We start from the raw sequence: 19350 nt of genomic DNA, 5'->3' as shown, positions 1-19350 counted from the left end.
TTTGAAATCTATTCAGAATTTAACATGAAATGGGTCACATATCTTTCCAAAAAACAGGACCATTCTTCATAAGAAACTGTAGTGTTGATTTTGTAGCGGAATCGGCAAAGTAATTTCTGAGCGCAAAAGCTTGCAACACATCGTTCATTCCAACACAGGCCACCACAGACACATTTTAGGCTATTTAATACATCTTTGCCATATTAGACAAAATCCTTTGACCTTTTATAGAATTTAAATTAAAAAATAAATAATTTCATAATATACAGCAGACAGTAGTTTGACAGACATGAAACCAATCATCAGTCTTTCGATATGTGCAAACTGTGAGAGGTATAAAAGACTAAATAAACTCAACTGATGTATCAGTGATACCGAACAATAGAAAGGGTCGTAAAACAAGAGAAAGCAGTCATGTGATCTAAATGTGCACCATCATGAACGACACTGCTGTTGGTACAGAGACTTTCATTTAGGATGGTCTGAATCCGAACGGAACTATTGGTATTCAATCAGTTTCAGCCACTGAGTCACAAAAACCATTGTAATTTCTCCCTCTTTGAAAAAAGAAACATGAAAAAGCAGAAAACGAAACAAATGCTCAACAAATGAAGTGTATACAATGACCAGGGTCCGTAAAAGCAACACCACGAGACAAAATGTTCCTCGTTCATAGACATTCAGTATTAATCTGTGCAGTAGGTGAATTGTAGGAATTCTTCTCTTGGAATAACATACATGGAAGAGCAGAGCTTACAACTATAGCTTACACTAAAACTGGACAGATGATGCTAATTCTCACAAGAAAACCACTTATTTTCTCCAAAACCAAGCAAATTATATGGCCATGACAATTAATCAGTAGTCGACCACAAGGGAATTGAATATGTTTTTTCTGTGTTTCTTTGTAGCAGTACCATGACACATGGATATGGTCATGTTCAAGAGGGTATTGGAGCAGACAGTGTGTGCAGGCATGTTCCAAAGTTAAATAGGAACTCTCCCTGGCTGTCTTCTCTTAGGAATCATGCATTCAACATCTCCATGAGTCATACAATGATTGATGAAGAATGATTCTTCAGATGTTGATTGAAAAGTTGGACAGGTAATCAACATCATTTGAAGTACAGATAAGACCCTCATACAAGCACATAAAACATACCAAAAGCAAAGGAATGCATCACTAGAACTTGGTCCCAAATAGAATAAGTATTAGAACGACAACTATAACAGTAAGGATTAAAATGACCAACATCTTTCGGTTTTTCTTCTGATACTGTTCAGCCTGCAAGAAAACAGAGAAAATGTTATAATTAAGTTTGTGGGCAAAATGACATCTTACCCTTTTTCATGGACATAATCATACATTGGGCTTCGTTTGAACCATTGTGCAACGCACATCTGAAACATCAACAATCTAACATAGTGTCCTCACCTTTTGTAACTGTTTCAACCCCTCTTCTGTTTTGACACACGATTGCTCCACATTGAAGTCAATTCTGTCAAGTACTGTGCCCTGATATTGGATAAAGAATGAAACAAATCAGTTGGGAAAACATACAAAGCCATATCCATGGGCCATACTGACACAGTTTGTTATTGATGTTAATCATCACAAGGTATAAACATGGTGTTGTAATGTTTCCAAACACTGAATAGGGTTTCCCTCACAGACCTGTTCCACCACCAATCCAGCCAGGTCTCGGAAAATCTCATTCAGGTCAGAGATGGACTGGACAATCTGTCTGACCTCTCTCTCACGTTCCTCCACCATCACTGTGTTCTGCTCTACCAGGACCAGCTGGTCACCTGTAAACCCCTGGGAGAGATCAGAAATATGGGCTCACTGAATAAAACTTTGTCTTCGTCCCAAATGGCACCCTATTCCCTTCTGCAGGGGAAAAAAATAGTTTTGTCACAATCTTAATGCTATGAAAATACTTCAGTCGAATAGTGCTGTTCACAGGTAATTTCCCCTGCGGTCCAGTAACCTCTTCATACACCACACAAAGAAAGTTGGAAGTTTACATACACCTTAGCCAAACACATTTGAACTCAGTTTCACAATTCCTGACATTTAATCAGAGTAAAAATTCCCTGTCTTGGGTCAGTTAGGATCACCACTTTATTGTAAGAATAATAGTAGAGAGAATGATTTCAGCTTTTATTTCTTTCATCACATTCCCAGTGGGTCAGAAGTTTACATACACTCAATTAGTAGTTGGTAGCACTGCCTTTGAATTGTTCAACTTGGGTCAAACATTTCAGGTAGCCTTCCACAAGCTCCCCACAATAAGTTGGGTGAATTTTGGCCCATTCCTCCTGACAGAGCTGGTGTAACTGAGTCAGGTTTGTAGGGCTCCTTGCTCACACACGCTTTTTCAGTTCTGCCCACAAATGTTCTATGGGATTGAGGTCAAGGCTTCATGATGGCCACTCCAATAACTTGACTTAGTTGTCCTTAAGCCATTTTGCCACAACTTTGGAAGTATTCTTGGGGTCATTGTCCATTTGGAAGACCCATTTGCGACCAAGCTTAACTTCCTGACTGATGTTACTTCAATATATCCACATAATTGTCCCTCCACATGATGCCCTCTATTTTGTGAAGTGCACCAGTTCCTCCTGCAGCAAAGCACCCCCACAACATGATGCTGCCACCCCCGTGCTTTATGGTTGGGATGGTGTCCTTCGGCTTGCAAGCCTCCCCCTTTTTCCTCCAAACATAACGATGGTCATTATAGCCAAACAGTTCTATTTTTGTTTCTTTAGACCAGAGGACATTTCTCAAAAAAGTACGATCTTTGTCCTCATGTGCAGTTGGAAACTGTAGTCTGGCTTTTTATGGTGGTTTTGAGCGGACTTTCAGGTTATGTAGATATAGGACTAGTTTTACTGTGGATATAGATACTTTTGTACCGGTTTCCTCCAGCATCTTCACAAGGTCCTTTGCTGTTGTTCTGGGATTGATTTGCACTTTTCGCACCAAAGTACATTCATCTCTAGGAGACAGAACGCCTCTCCTTCCTGAGCGGTAAGACGGCTGCGTGGTCCCATGGTGTTTATACTTGCGTACTATTGTTTGTACAGATGAACTTGGTACCTTCAGGCTTTCGGACGTGGAGGTCTACAACTTTTTTCTGATGTCTTGGCTGATTTCTGTTGATTGTCTCATGATGTCAAGCAAAGAGGCACTGAGTTTGAAGGTAGGCCTTGAAATACATCCACATGTACACATCCAATTGACTCAAATGATATCAATTAGCCTATCAGAAGCTTCTAAAGCCATGACATAATTTTCTGGAATTTTCCAAGCTGTTTAAAGGCACAGTCAACTTAGTGTATGTAAACTTCTGACCCACTGGAATTGTGATACAGTGAATTATAAGTGAAAAAATCTGTAAACAATTGTTGGAAAAATTACTTGTGTCATGCACAAAGTAGATGTCTTAACTGACTTGCCAAAACTATAGTTTGTTAACAAGAAATTTGTGGAGTGGTTGAAAAATGAGTTTTAATGTCTCCAAACTAAGTGTATGTAAACTTCTGACTTCAACTGTATGTATAAGCAATAATGCTGATCAGGGAAATGTCAAAATACACTGACAGTGTCAGTTCCAAGCTCACCCTGTCATATAGTGCTATGTCTTCATCCTCCTCCATTAGAGGACCGGAGTCAAAAAAGTGCTTTGATCTCTCCTCGCGATTCTTCATGCCTGTAACAGAAAGCATCAACATTATGACAATAAAAGAGACATATGATGGAGGGTGCAGGTGAAACCTAAGACCAGAGAAATGTAGTGTGTGTGTGTTTGGTGTGTGTGTGCACAAGTTCGTGCCAGAAGAGAGAGAAGTGAGGGTTGGGAGATAGCTGAAGAGGTGTAGGAGTAAATACAGTAAGGTGAAATACCACCGTTCAGTTTGAGTGAGTGCTCGCTTACGTTTCAGGTAACTGGACTGTGTGTGTCTGAAGTTGGTGGACAGCTCCTGCAGGCTCCCTGCCAAAGAGGACACCACGTTTCTCAGAAGCCTCTCCTCCTGCTCTGTGCAGTGGCCACAGCGAGACTGCAGACCTCTCACCGCACGCTGACACCGGTGGAACATCTACACACAGAGGCAAAAGAGCAAGTACTCAATATATCTTTGCTATATTAGAGAAAAACATTTGACCTTTGTACAATTTAAATTCTAAATAAATAATTAATATCTACGTAGGGCAGGCGCGTTTAGATTCATAAAGAGTCAGGTTGAATAAAGAGAAAACAAATGTATTTTCTTTCATCCATAAATGTATAATTATAGTGCAATTTATATCTATAGGCTATATTGAGGTTTTTCTTTCATTATTTTAAGCTATCTGGCATTAGTGTGTAAACCAAAGCTTTAGTGGCTAACTTTACGCACACCAACCACTAAATGCTATTGTGAACGGGCAGAAAAAGTTAATGTCATCCACTGAGCCAAAAAGGACAATGTCAGAGAAATATGAGAAAAGCTGTGAAATGGAAAGTTGAAAATAAAGAGAAAGGAGGGCCAGAAAACGAATGTTTGGGAAAGATTTGGTGAAGTGGTAGAAGAAGACGATAGCAGTGCATATGCTATGTGTCAGGATTCTGAGGAGCTATACAAATTTGACAGTCACTTGACAGGGACTTTAAATAGGCCTATGGCACGTCAATGCAACTGTAGCCTACTGTTCAAATGGATTAAATAGAAACTGAAATCTGGAAACTGACTGTAGGTCTATAACCCCCCCCCCACATAGACTTAATATTAAATCCTGCAGAATTAAGAATTTCTTGCTGTAAAGTGATTCACCAAATGTACATTTTGACTTGGGAACAGGAGTGGATAAATATTATTTGTTTCAGCATCTTAAGAGAATGTGAATGAATGCGCAGTTAGGGACTGTCTGTAGAGGTAAAAAGTAACTTCCACAGCTTTCCATTTCCTTACAACCTGTCAAACGGATGTCATTTGGAAATTTTGCACAGAGAGAGTTATTGCATTTTCTCCCCGGTCGCTAAACGTCTTTGCTCCACGAAAGAAGCAGAATTGACAGAGAAAACTTTACTGATGTCACCAAGATTGAAGCATTCATTATAATTTATTCTGGTGAGCAAGGGTTTATTTAGTCTTCTAGGGCAACATCTAATGACAGATACATGCAGCTTCTCTTCTAATTATGAACAAGATGACTGACAAATAGCCTACCAAAATGTCCGAAATTATAAGCAGAAACACATTAAATTGAGCAAGAAAAATTCCTGTCAAAAATAATAATTATAACCGGTCCGCCATCTGACTGTAGCCTACAGAGCATTTTCTATATTTGCGGGTTGGGGTCGGGTGCGGGCCTCAGATTCTCTCTTTACCACATATAATCGCGTGGTTGTTGATAGGTTATTAGCAATTGCGGGCGGGTGAACGCACCACTAATCAACACAAACCCAAGCAACACATCTAATCTACACAAACCGAAAGCACAGAGAAATACATACTGAAAAAAATAGGTTCTTATCCTACTACATAACAAGAATGGCCACAATGGTTAACATATTACATCAGCAGGCTGCATATACTGTTGGCCCTCATAAAAAGGCACAAACGTAAACACGTAAAATTCTAAATATTATTAGATCATATTGTCAAACAAAGAGCTCCATTCATAACAACAATTATTAGGCACTCCTTAAAGGCGGTGGCTTTTCCAGAATGCCACTTATGAGGTGTCACCAGCTGAGGAAAAAGGTATCTTAGGTGATAATAATAGTAGTGACTCTTCAAAGTTCATTCAATGGGGTTTCTTGTCTAGATTCCCATCTCTGTCACTGTACATGTTCACAGATCCTTTGTTTGTACCCCCCAGGACAATTGAACTGATTCCAGAGGCTGATCCAAAACACCACCGGAGGAGAAGAGGTATTCGGAGTGGAGTGGACTTCTAGTCCAACTCAGGAGGCGCGCACACTACCCACCGCTATTACTCGCTAATGTTCTGTCTCCGGATAATAAAGTTGACGAGCTCAGGGCAAGGATCTACTTCCAGAGAGACATCAGGGATTGTAACATAGTTTGTTTCAGGGAAACATGGCTCTCTCGAGATATACTGTTCCCGTACGTACAGTCAGTTGGGTTCTCAGTTCATCGCGCAGAAATTAATAAATATCTCTCATGACTAACTACTCATAGTGTGATTGTGATTACGTACAGAAACGCAACTCCTTTTGTTCAACTGATCTAGAATACCTCACAATCAAATGCCAAACATATTACCTAAAGACAATTATCTTCGATTAGTCACAGCTATGTATAGTCCCGTTCTAGTCGATACCACGACAGCCCTCAAAGAACTTCACTGGACATTATGCAAAACACATAACCGGAGGCCGCATTTATTGTAGCTGGAGATTTTAACAAGGCAAATTTGAGGAAAACGCAACCGAAGTTCTATCAACACATTGACTGTAGTACTCGCGCTGCTTAAAACACTCGACCACTGCTACTCCAACTTCCGGGATGCCTACAAGGCCCTCCCCCACCCTCCACTAGGAAAATCTGATCACGACTCCATTTTGCTCCTCCCTTCCTATAGGCAGAAACTCAAAACAGGAAGTACTCGTGCTAAGGACTATTTAACGCTAGTCTGACCAATCGGAATCTACGCTTCAAGATTGTTTTGATCACGTGGACTGGGATATGTTCCAGGTAGCCTCAGAATAAACATTGACGAATACGGTGACCGAGTTTATCAGGAAGTGTATAGGAGATTTTTTTCCCACTGTGACTATTAAAACCTACCCTAGCCAAAAACGTGGATAGATGGCAGCATTCGCGCTAACCACCTTATTTAACCATGGTAAGGTGACTGGGAATATGGCAAAATACAAACAGTGTTGTTATTCCCTCCGTAAAGATGAGTCAAGGATCACATCACCTCTACCTTATCTAACATCCACTTAAATTTGCTTACCGCCCCAATAGATCCACAGACGATGCCATCGCACTTCCCTATCCCATCTGGAAAAGAGGAATACCTATGTAAGAATGCTGTTCATTAACTATAGCTCAGCATTCAACACCATAGTACCCTCCAAGCTTAACATTAAGCTCAGACCCTGGGTCTGAATCCCGCTCTGTGCAGCTGATTCCTGGACTTCCTGACGGGCCGCCCCCAGGTGGTGAAGGTAGGAAACAACACCACTTCACTGATCCTCAACACAGGGCCCCACAAGGGTGCCTGCTCAGCCCCCTCCTGTACTCCCTGTTCACCGACGACTGCGTGCCCACGCATGCCTCCAACTCAATCATCAAGTTTGCAGACAACACAACAGGAGTAGGCCTGATTACCAACAATGACAACACAGCCTACAGGGGGAGGTGAGGGCCCTGGGAGTGTGGTGCCAGGAAAATAACCTCTCACTCAACAAAAGCAGCTGATCGTGGACTTCAGGAAACAGCAGAGGGAGTACCCCCCCCATCCACGGGACCGCAGTGGAGAAGGTGGAAGGCTTCAGGTTCCTTGGCGTACACATCACTGACAAATTGAAATGGTCCACCAACACAGACAGTGTGGTGAAGAAGGCGCAACGGCGCCTCTTCAACCTCAGGAGGCTGAAGAAATTTGGCTTGTCACCTAAAACCCTCACTAACATTTACAGATTGAGAGCATCCTGTCGAGCTGCATCACCGCCTGGTACGGCAACTGCACCATCCGCAACCGCAGGGCTCTCCAGAAGGTGGTGCAGTCTGCACAACGCATCACCGGGGGCAAACGACCTGCCCTACAGTACACCTACAGCACCCGATGTTACAAGAAGGCCAAAAAGATCATCAAGGACCATAACCACCTGAGCCACTGCCTGTTCACCCCACGATCATCCAGAAGGCGAGGTCAGTACATGTGCATCAAAGCTGGGACTGAGAGACTGAAAAATAGCTTTTATCTCAAGGCCATCAGACGGTTAAATAGCCATCACTAGCACATTAGAGAGTGCTGCCCTATATACACAGACTTGCCACTTTAATAATGGAACACTAGTCACTAATAATGTTTACATATTTTGCATTACTCATCTCATATGTATATACTGTATTCTATTCTACTATATTGATGCCACTCCGACATTGCTTGTCCAAATACTTATGTATTCTTTATTTTAGATTTGTGTGCATTGTTTGTTGTGAAATTGTTAGATATTACTGCACTATTGGAGCTAGAAACACAAGCATTTCACTACACCCCCAAAAACATCTGTTAAACACATGTATGTGACCAATAAAATTTGATTTGAATAATAAATATTAGTGATTTGAATAATAAATATGATATTCTCTTCAATTGGGTTTCTTGTATGGACTCCTCTGTCACTGACCAACCTGTGTGATCTCCTGAGTAGTGATCTCTATGGCATGCTCTTCTTCACTGCTGTCATCCAGGGTGGGACGGTTCGTGTGCTTATCATGGAGGGCGGCCAGCTCCTTCATTTTCTGCCGGACCCGTGTGATTTCATACTGAATCTGAAAGCCCACGCAACCACAAGATTAACACAGATGCACGGGAGAACAGGACAAGCACTGAAAGCTCCAATAAAAAATGACATTTTAAAGAAGACTGACACGGAACCTTGGAATTTGGTATAGGCTAATACTAATAAGCTGATATTTTCTGAAGTATCTACAGCTCAACAGTTTCATTATGGTGGTGAAACTAGGCATATGTAATAGCCTAAACTTAAAGGATTAGCTCACTATTTTACAACTTGATGTTAGATTGTTCCTCCATATTTTGTAAGATGTTACTTAAAAAGGTGATTTGGCCATGAATATTATATTTATTTTTTTAACATGCTCACATGTCCCCATCACTACCATTGATTATGGTGGCTAAAGTAAGGTGCAGTTTGTTGTGGCTGTTTAAAGAAAACTGAACCATGGATGAGTTTCTCCTGACCCATAAACTACTTTCAGGATGAGGGACTATCTAACATCAAGTAGTAAAATTGTAAACTACATGTTTAAAAAGATAGTCATCAAAAAGGAAAAGAAACTTGGTGGAGAGATCTCTGATGAAGTCTGAAATAGTGGCTTACTTAATAAAGTAAATGGAAGCTCCTCTTGTGCCTCCTCCGGCTCAGCCTTAGACAGTTTAAGGTACTTCACCGTATCCATTTCAGTAAGGTCATATTATTAAAAATCTGCCCAAATTGATGGTACATGTGACAGGTGTAAAAGCTTCCTTGGCAAACTTGAGTCACATGTTCTGGTCCTGTCCACATCTGGTAGATTGGTCCACTATATGTAAGACCCTTTCTGAAGCATTGGATATAGAGTTGCAGCCTAGTGCAGAAAAGGCTATTTTTGGAGTACCAAACAACAATCCTTCCCTGACCAATAGACAGCTAGATGCCACTGCCTTTGTCTCCCTGTTGGCCCACAGACAGATTTCATTGGATTGAAAATACATCAATCCTCCCTTAGCCTCAAAGATTGTACATTTTTCCTCTACCAATGTCTATACATCGTTATCCTTCATTCACTGTGAATAAAAAATATTATATACAGTACCAGTCAATAGTGGACACACCGACTCATTCCAGGGTTTTTCTTTATCATCTTCACTATTTTGTCCATTGTAGAATAATAACGAAGACATCAAAACTATGAAACACATATGGAATCATGTAGTAACCAAAAAAAGGTTTTCAACTAATCAAAATATATTTTATATTCTTCAAAGTAGCCACCCTTTGCTTTGATGACAGCTTTGCACACTCCTGGCAATCTCTCAACCAGCTTCATGAGGTAGTCAGCTGGAATGCATTTCAATTAACAGATGTGCCTTGTTAAAAGTTCATTTGTGGAATTTTTATCCTTCTTAATGCGTTTGAGCCAGTTGTGTTGTTACAAGGTAGGGGATAGAGGATAACCCTATTTGGTAAAAGACCAAGTTCATATTATGGCAACAACAGTTCAAATAATATATATATATATATATATATATATATATATATATAATGTATCCAGTGCATTTGTTTAAGTATTCAGACCCCTTGACTTTTTCCACATTGTTACATTACAGCCTCATTCTAAAATGGATTAAATAATTTCCCCCCTCAATCTACACATAATACCCCATAATAGACAAAGCAAATTTTTGCAAATGTATTAAAAAATCTAAAACTGAAATATTACATTCACATCAGTATTCAGACCTTTTACTCAGTACTTTGTTGAAGCCCCTTTGGCAGCAATTACAGCATTGAGTCTTCTTGGGTATGATACTACAAGCTTGGCACACCTGTATTTGGGGAGTTTCTCCCATTCTTCTCTGCAGATCCTCTCAAGCTTTGTCAGGTTGGATGGGGATGATCGTCACTGTACAGCTATTCCTCTCCAGAGATGTTCGATCGGGATCAAGTATGGGCTATGGCTGGACCACTCAAGGACATTCAGAGACTTGTCCCGAAGCCACTCCAGCGTTGTCTTGGCTGTGTGCTTAAGTTTGTTGTCCTGTTGGAAGGTGAACCGTTGCCTCAGTCTGGGTTCCTGAGCGCTCTAGAGCAGGTTTTCATCAAGGACCTCTCTGTACTGTTTCGTTCATCTTTGCCTCATTCCTGACTAGTCTCCCAGTCCCTGCCACTAAAAAACATCCCCACAGTATGATGTTGCCACCACCATGCCTCACCGTAGGGATAATGCCAGGTTTCTTTTCTTCCAGACGTGACGCTTGGCATTCAGGCCAAAGAGTTTAATCTTGGTTTTATCAGACCAGAGAATCTTGTTTCTCATGGTCTGACTCCTTTAGGTGCCTTTTTGCAAACTTCAAGTGTCATGTGCCTTTTACTGAAGAGTGGCTTCCGTCTGGCCCTCTACCATTAAGGCCTGATTGGTGGAGTGCTGCAGAGATGGTTCCCATCTCCAGAAAGGAGAGCTCTGTCAGAGGGACCATCGGGTTCTGGGTCACCTCCCTGACCAAGGCCCTTCTCCCCCGATTGCTCTAGGAAGAGTCTTGGTGGTTCCAAACTTCTTCCATTTAAGAATGATGGAGGCCACTGTGTTCTTGGGGACCTTCAATGCTGCAGAAATGTTTTGGTACCCTTCCCCAGATCTGTGCCTCGACACCATTCTGTCTCGGAGCTCTACGGAAAATTCCTTCTACCTCATGGCTTGGTTTTCGCTCTGACATACACTGTCAGCTGTGGGACCTTATATACAGGTGTGTGCCTTTCTAAATCATGTACAATCAATTGAATTGACCAATTAAGTTGTAGAAACATCTCAAGGATGATCAATTGAAACAAGATGCACCTGAACTCAATTTCGAGTCTCATAGCAAAGGCTCTGAATACTTACGTAAATAAAGTATGTTTTTTTGTTTTTAATACATTTGCTAACATTTCTAAAAAACATTCTCGCTTCGTCATTATGGGGTATTTTATTTACAATAAGGCTGTAATGCAACAAACTGTGTAAAAAGTGAAAGGTTCTGAATATTTTCTGAATGCACTGTAAAGACAAAATAAAAACTTATCATACTGAAGTACTGTAGAAAGCATGTGATTGGTTCTTACCTCATCGACCCCATCTACCCACTTGGGCGGCAGTCTCTTGGTGACTCCGATGGCAGCTTCTGGGTCCAAACGTATCCCAGAGACCAGGGCCATGCGGTCATCAGCCAACTGATAGGAACATCACAGATAATACACAGCATATAATTTCCCATTTCAAGCAGACTTTCTATACAAAGCATGGTTTATGTTTCCCCCAGAAAAATAGGTCCTTGTGACTGATATTATAGTTTGGATACAAGGAGATTGGACAGTACCTCATCAAGCTCCTAATGTGATTGGCAGACCCCAGCGAAGTCCAATGAGGAGAGAGGGAGAGGTGAGATGAAGTGAGAGAAGTAACAGTAAGTGAGCCCCAGACAAAAAGCAGTGATCAGCTTCATACAGACATTTTTCATGCAATGTCACAGATACCGTTTAAAGAGGGATCATACTAAATGTTCCAAAATTTCTAATTTTGACCAAAAAAAATGCAATTTTATATCAATCGAGGTTCTTCAAACATGTAAAATCACCCTTTAAAAAAGGTAGGCCTGTCTTTGATAAATCTACACTAGGCCTAAATACATTGGGTCAGTGAAGTGTGACATGAGAGTGTGTGTGCGAAGGCAAAGAAATAGGGCTAGCCTATGTCCCTGATCTCCAAATGATTAGCCTAAGCACAGAAGCATTTCATATAGGCCTAGAGAAAGGAAAGATGCAGGACAAAGATTCGCATTATAAGAGGATTTTGATATGCATGCAGATCACTCAGCATGAGCACCCAAAACACCATGCAAGAGAAATAATGCCATAAAAACAAGGGAGGAGCACCTAAGCTACTTCAGAAACTCAAAGCCTAGTAAACACTGGATTTGCTCTTTGATCCAAACAAACATTACTATGCCCCAAAATGCCAGACGACTGATTTGTCATGTAATGAATTTGGCCTAACGCTTCCTCGACTATCCACAATCAGGTGGATGAAAAGAAGGCATTTCAAAGTCTGGATTTGAGTTCTACTATGAAGCTGCTGAACACAATAACGGTCCCATAGTCAAAACACCTTAGTGCCCAGAAGTAGGAGGGTGAATGAAAGAGGGACTGAAAGGGAAAACTATGAACTCTTTAGAGTTTTGAAACTAAGCAAAATAAATAGGCTAAGATATTATGGACTTACATAGACAGCATTTGTAAAAGGCCCTGCATCCTGGTCAATAATGAAAAATAGAAAATATATATCAGTGACCAACAGTGCAAACTAGGTATTCTAAATTAGCATATACAAATATCTTAGTAACAAGTAGGCCTAGGCTATATCAATGTAAAGTTTGTGTAAAATACCTTAAACAGTTTAACAACCCAACACCAAGCACAGGATCAATTAAATCTAAAACAGAGCAAAGCACCATCTAAAAAGGGTAGGTTTGAGAAAGACATGCAAATCACTAAAACGCAAAAGGGTACACACTACAAACAAACACCTCATAAAATGCAACACGTCAATTGTTACATTTGACCATCTCTATAACAAAAGACTATCCAACTCATTCCAGCATACACTTATGACTTCTTTATCAAGTACTGAACATTGCCCCTAAAATTTACTTCATGTTCTACCTTAAGCCAAACTTTTAATTAGTTTCTTACTTTGACAAATGCATTGCTTCAATTGACTTTATCATGCCAAAGGAGAATGCATGCTCTGAGATGATTGGTAATGCAAGTTGAGGCTATCAGTACTCTAAATGCATGCCTCTGTGACATGACTCAGGCCAAGGCAAATGTGCGCATCTAGCTTGACAGCTAACTGTACCTAGTTGTTGCGTTCTAGCTTGACAGCTAACTGTACCTAGTTGTTGTGTTCTAGCTTGACAGCTAAATGCAGCAAGTAGCCAACATCATATTAATGTGTGGTAGATGGCCACAAGCTAGTTAGCGAACGAGGAGACGTAATCAAGCTACGGCTAGTTTAGTAAATGTGTTAGCCATCACACACACACACACACACACACACACACACACACACACACACACACACACACACACACACACACAAAATCCTGACGATTAACGTTAGACTCACCGCAGCATTGCTACGTGTACTCAGAGTACGACGGGTGCCGTATGTACTCACTTGCTCAGCCAATATATGACGATTTTGGATTGCATTGTTCCGCATTAATAAGAAGGCATCGGTCAAGCGCCTAGTTGCCATGATTAATTTACACACTTAGGATGCGTAGCTATCAAATAACAACCCGCTGCGCACAGTGACTACAACGACTAGCTAGCGAACTATACAATGCAAGGAAAGTTAGCGAGCTAGCCTGTACCGGCTAATCGAAGGGTTATTCCCCTTTCTGTCCTCACAATAACATATCGTTTGGTTTCTATCTTTCGCTTTGATGAAGTACATAAATAAAATATGAAGTTTGACTTCAATGAAACATGTACTGAAGAGAAGGTCGGTGTTCTGTCCTCATCTACGTGGAAAACGTAAAAACACAATAAGAGCTTCGTGACCAAACACTTCCCGGTTAACACTTTTAATTTGAATTGGAGACCTCAAAGATAATATATTTTTAAAACTAAATCTAATCATCATTGATCATATTTTATGTATATTCATATTATGTACTTTTATATTAATAAAATAAATACATAAAAACGAGAAACATTTTATTTTCCGGGTCAATCCCACAAGGTTTCAGTCCACCGATATTTTTGAAGAACAGTTGAAATAATGAAGGTAATCAAGGATGCATGATATATGGTTCTGCATTGCATAGTATTATATTGCAATAAAAGCATTGGCATCTATACAACTGAGATATATATTCGGTTTTTAACGCTACCCCCAACTGTAACTATCAGCGTACAGGAACGTACCCATTGGAATCTCTATTGCGCATGCTTCCTTGAATGTGTAAAGCTAATGGTTAAGGGTAAACTACATTAACAGTCTAACCATTTTTAAAGACAATGGCAGAATATGGAGAGGAAGAGGGATTCATGTTGCCTGTAGACGACGGTTTATTTGCTGATACATTTTCTGATGATAGCGTGTACAAATTCATCGGTCAAGAGTTAAAGATCAGCCAGGTGTTCAGCGCCAACCTCGGCGTGGCAGCGCCAGTGTGGGACGCCGTATGTTCACTACTAACTCCATTAGTACACACTGGCTACATTTATTCTGCACATGATGAATACAGCTTTATTGGTTATGTAGTAGTGCATTTAATACAGTAGTGTTATGCAAGGAATTTAATGAGCTGCCTGTTGTATTTACTGTTTGGTTACTGTTGGTTAAATAGGCGCTTCATCTATGCCGCTATTTCGAGGAAAACTCGCTCAACCTGAAAGGAAAGCGCATCATTGAGTTGGGCGCAGGAACTGGCATTGTTGGCATTTTGGCAGCACGTTTGGGTATGTTGGTTCATTCTTTGTCCGTCCAGTAGAGGTCGGCAATGTCGATTTTCAGCAGCAGCCACTGTTATTTCAATAGCCTAGTTATTATTATTTACTTTAATAGCGTTTATAGAATTTGAATTGCCTTTCCATCACACTGTGTTCTACCCTGTCACACGCACAATAGCCTGCAAATGCACTTTTCAAAGACTTTGAAACACTACAATAAAAATGTAAAACATCACAAAGATAATCATTTATAAAGGTGTATTTACCTAATTTCCCACTGTTACAGGAGCGGATGTGACCTTGACAGACCTCCCCCTTGCTGTCCCTCAACTGCAAAGCAACGTCTCGGCCAACATGCCGTCCTCTGGCTGGCCTTCTGTTGCCCCCTCCGTCCTCCCCCTCTCCTGGGGCCAAGACCAGCACATCTTCCCCATGGACTGGGACCTGGTACTGGGTGCAGACATTGTGTACCTGTCTGAGACTTACCCCCTCCTGCTGGACACACTGGTTCACCTGTGCAAGGACAGGGCAGTGGTGTACCTCTCATCCAAGATGCGAGAAGAGCACGGAACGCCTGGCTTCTATGGAGACACTCTGCCACAGAGGTTCCATGTAAAGCTGGAGCACCGCGACCCCACACAGAACATCAACATCTACAGCGCTACTCTGAGAGGGAAGCAGTGACAGAAATGAGACTGGATAGGACTGGGAGACTGATGAACCGGTAAATAGGTTGAGACTTGGAAGAGAACCACACAACAGTGCCTAACTCTCTGAACCCTCTGGTGTTCCTTCCTCTCCGAAAAAACTTTGTGCAGGAGCTGGATAAGAAAGAATAGGCACCTGACACAAAATAGCAAAGGCTCCTCACTCTGATTTTAGTGCTCCCAAAAGTGTTATTTTAAACCAAATATAGACCAATAGGTCATCATGTTGAATGAAAAGGTCTGTATTCGAGGTCGACCGATTAATCAGAATGGCCGATTAATTAGGGCCGATTTCAAGTTTTCATAACAATCGGAAATCTGTATTTTTATATATACCTTTTATATATATACCTTTTATTTAACTAGGCAAGTCAGTTAACACATTCTTATTTTCAATGACTGCCTTGGAACTGTGGGTTAACTGCCTGTTCGTGGGCAGAACGACAGATTTTCACCTTGTCAGCTCAGGGTTCCAATCTTGCAACCGCACAGTTAACTAGTCCAACGCTCTAACCATTGCACTCCATGAGTAATCTGCCTGTTACGCGAATGCAGTACAAGCCAAGGTAAATTGCTAGCTAGCATTAAACTTATCTTATAAAAAACAATCAATCATAATCACTAGTTATAACTACTAATCCAGTTTAGCGGGCAATATTAACCAGGTGAAATTGTGTCATTTCTCTTGCGTTCATTGCACGCAGAGTCAGGGTATATGCACGTTTGGGCTACCTGGCTCATTGCAAACTAATTTGCCAGAATTTTACGTAATTATGACATACATTGAAGGTTGTGCAATGTAACAAGAATATTTAGACTTAGGGATGCCACCCGTTAGATAAAATACCGAACGGTTTCGTATTTCACTGAAATAATAAACGTTTGTTTTCGAAATGATAGTTTCCAGATTCGATCATATTAATGACCAAAGGCTCGTATTTCTGTGTGTTATTATGTTATAATTAAGTCTGATTTGATAGAGCAGTCTGACTGAGCAGCAGCAGGCCCATAATCATTCATTCAAACAGCACTTTCGTGCGTTTTGCCAGCTGCTCTTCGCAAGCACAGCGCTGTTTATGACTTCAAGCCTATCAGCCTAATGGCTGGTGTAACCAATGTGAAATGGCTAGCTAGTTAGCTGGGTGTGCGCAAATATTGCTTCAAACGTCACTCGCTTTTAGATTTGGAGTAGTTATTGACCTTGCGCTGCAAGGGCCACGGCTTTTGTGGAGCGATGGGTAACGATGCTTTGAGTGTGGCTGTTGTCAATGTGTTCCTGGTTCGAGCCCAGGTAAGGGCGAGGAGGGGGACGGAAGCTATACTGTTACACTGGCAATACTATAGTGCCTATAAGAACATCCAATAGTCAAGGGTATATGAAATACAAATGGTTTAGAGAGAAATAGTCCTATAAATACTATATTAACTACAACCTAAAACCTCTTACCTTGGAATATTGAAGTCTCATGTTAAAAGGAACCACCAACTTTCATATGTTTTCATGTTCTGAGCAAGAAACTTAAATGTTAGCTTTTTTACGTGGCACCTATTTTACATGGCACACATTTTTACATGGCACATATTACTTTCTTCTCCAACACTTTGTTTTTGCATTATTTAAACCAAATTGAACATGTTTCATTATTTATTTGAGGCTAAATAGATTTTATTCATGTTTTACATTAAGTTAAAATAAGTGTTAATTCAGTATTGTTGTAATTGTCATTATTACAAATGTAAAAAAATGTAAAAATCGGCTGATTAATCGGTATCGGCTTTTTTGGTCCTCCAATAATCGGTATCGGTATCGGCGTTGAAAACTCATAATCGGTCGACCTCTAGTCTGTATAGTCTTGTAAGAAACAGAATAATAGTTTTGTGGGCAGGAAAAGCATAGCAAATATAATTTTCCTGTCTTTGGCAGGTTACTACAGTCAAATCAAGTTGTGTTTGATCTGGTTTGAGGAAGTGTTATATTGTTTAGGTTGACAGGGTTGATTACTGGGAAAATGTTGTTGATACCATCCACTTACAGAACTTTTTTGGCAAAATTGACAGTTTCTGCCCCCACTCCCTCCGCTTGGGCATACTTCATCCCCTCACTCTTCTGCTCTCTGCTGATGTGCAGAGTTTCTGTTTAGAAAAGAAAAGAAAAGCCTGTTTGTTCCACTGGATAGTTTCAAAGAGAGGCCGGCCGTCCTACCCCCCCTCCACCTCTCTCTGTGCTATAGCTCACCCGACAAAACAACAGATCCTTATCTATATCCACTAGTGGTCCACAAGGTCCCCATATGAGAAACTGTCATTCATCGTGCGTGTAATAATCCTTTGATCAATATTGTAATGATAATGCCCAAGCAAGTTGGACAAAAAGTAACCTGTGGTACAACATTAAAAAAAATACAATGTTATGCATCATTTTCCTATGCCTATAGTGCCTGTAAGAAATTATTAATTGTTCAATTATCAAATTATTGAGAACCAAAACCTTCTGAGAAATAAAGTTAATAAAATGTATACAACTTTCAGCAACAATCTCCTTGTCTGCATTATCGTTGATATAATAGATGACATGTTGTAATGCTTTTTTCCCCTTAGGTTTGCAAAGTCATTCACTTTTAAGCAAATCAACCATGTACATACAATGTGAAGTGTGCCAACCCTCGGTGTCATTTCAGTATTGTACAAGCAAACATGAAAATCAAGGATGACATCTTTGGAAAGATATATTGCATAGTGTCATCCTTAAATCCTCCACCACTGCTGTCCCTAATCCTCAATCTGACCCCAAAACTATCAGGTTTTAAATCCTCCACCACTGCTGTTCCTAATCCTCAATCTGACCCCAAAACTATCAGGTTTTAAATCCTCCACCACTGCTGTCCCTAATCCTCAATCTGACCCCAAAACTATCAGGTTTTAAATCCTCCACCACTGCTGTCCCTAATCCTCAATCTGACCCCAAAACTATCAGGTTTTAAATCCTCCACCACTGCTGTCCCTAATCCTCAACCTGACCCCAAAACTATCAGGTTTTAAATCCTCCACCACTGCTGTTCCTAATCCTCAATCTGACCCCAAAACTATCAGTTTTAAAATCCTCCACCACTGCTGTCCCTAATCCTCAATCTTACCTCAAAACTATCCGATTTTAAATCCCAATAAATTCAGGTTATTGCTATTCGTGATCCTTAGGACGTCTCTACCCGTAAATTCATGACAGACAGCCTTTGTTGCCCCAAACAATTAACTTCATCCAAAAAACACTGAAGTAAGCATTTGGGAGCAGGCATTGTCTTTTTTTAACCTGCTGTGTCACATTGGTCCGTGTGTATGTACAGACACCGTTTATATTCCCACTTCTCTCATCCTGCTATCTGTCAGCCCAGGGAATGTGACTGGGTGGGGAATGTTTGTTGCAACCAGGGTGTGCCTCTTAAAATAATTCCACTGTGATGTTTTGAATGGGAATGTTGGCTGTGGACAAGAGGATGGACTCTCTGGCGGTGACGGGGGAGTGAGGGTGTGTGGGACGAGGAAGGGGGGGGATCAATAACATTCTCTTTCTAAAACAAGTTACTCTGTTGGTGTGGTCAGCATCAGATTATACCCTAAAAGCAAGGACCTTCCTCCAGAAACACTGACCAGAGGTATGTGTGATATGACAGTCATTG

The 19350-nt window shown here is 40.8% G+C and overlaps 2 protein-coding genes across 5 annotated transcripts; one reads left to right on the top strand and one right to left on the bottom strand.

The window, feature by feature from the left end:
- Positions 1–169: 169 nt before the first annotated feature.
- On the bottom strand, positions 170–14082 carry LOC139414385 (syntaxin-16-like). 4 transcript variants are annotated; one of them, XM_071162297.1, is made up of 9 exons: positions 13636–14061; positions 12730–12759; positions 11574–11681; positions 8380–8520; positions 3942–4104; positions 3628–3716; positions 1676–1819; positions 1436–1516; positions 170–1285 (listed from the first exon to the last, which is right to left on the bottom strand). In XM_071162297.1, the coding sequence occupies exons 1-9, from the start codon at positions 13765–13767 to the stop codon at positions 1184–1186; spliced, it is 990 nt and encodes a 329-aa protein (XP_071018398.1). In that variant the 5' UTR covers positions 13768–14061; the 3' UTR covers positions 170–1183. The 4 variants fall into 4 exon arrangements, with proteins under 4 accessions (XP_071018398.1, XP_071018399.1, XP_071018401.1 ...); XM_071162298.1 differs by lacking the exon at positions 12730–12759 and adding an exon at positions 11828–11839 and having other exon boundaries at positions 13636–13994; XM_071162300.1 differs by lacking the exon at positions 12730–12759 and having other exon boundaries at positions 13687–14082.
- Positions 14083–14263: 181 nt separating this feature from the next.
- LOC139414384 (EEF1A lysine methyltransferase 3-like) lies at positions 14264–18211 on the top strand. The gene is made up of 3 exons (XM_071162296.1): positions 14264–14699; positions 14867–14978; positions 15256–18211. Exons 1-3 carry the CDS (start codon positions 14535–14537, stop codon positions 15651–15653), a joined length of 675 nt encoding a protein of 224 aa, XP_071018397.1. The 5' UTR covers positions 14264–14534; the 3' UTR covers positions 15654–18211.
- Positions 18212–19350: the final 1139 nt, after the last annotated feature.

The sequence above is a fragment of the Oncorhynchus clarkii genome, chromosome 7, assembly GCF_045791955.1.
Source record: "Oncorhynchus clarkii lewisi isolate Uvic-CL-2024 chromosome 7, UVic_Ocla_1.0, whole genome shotgun sequence".
NCBI lineage: Eukaryota > Metazoa > Chordata > Actinopteri > Salmoniformes > Salmonidae > Oncorhynchus > Oncorhynchus clarkii.
The sequence above is the reverse complement of the archived record's forward strand: the minus strand, read 5'-3'. Positions and strand labels throughout refer to the sequence as shown.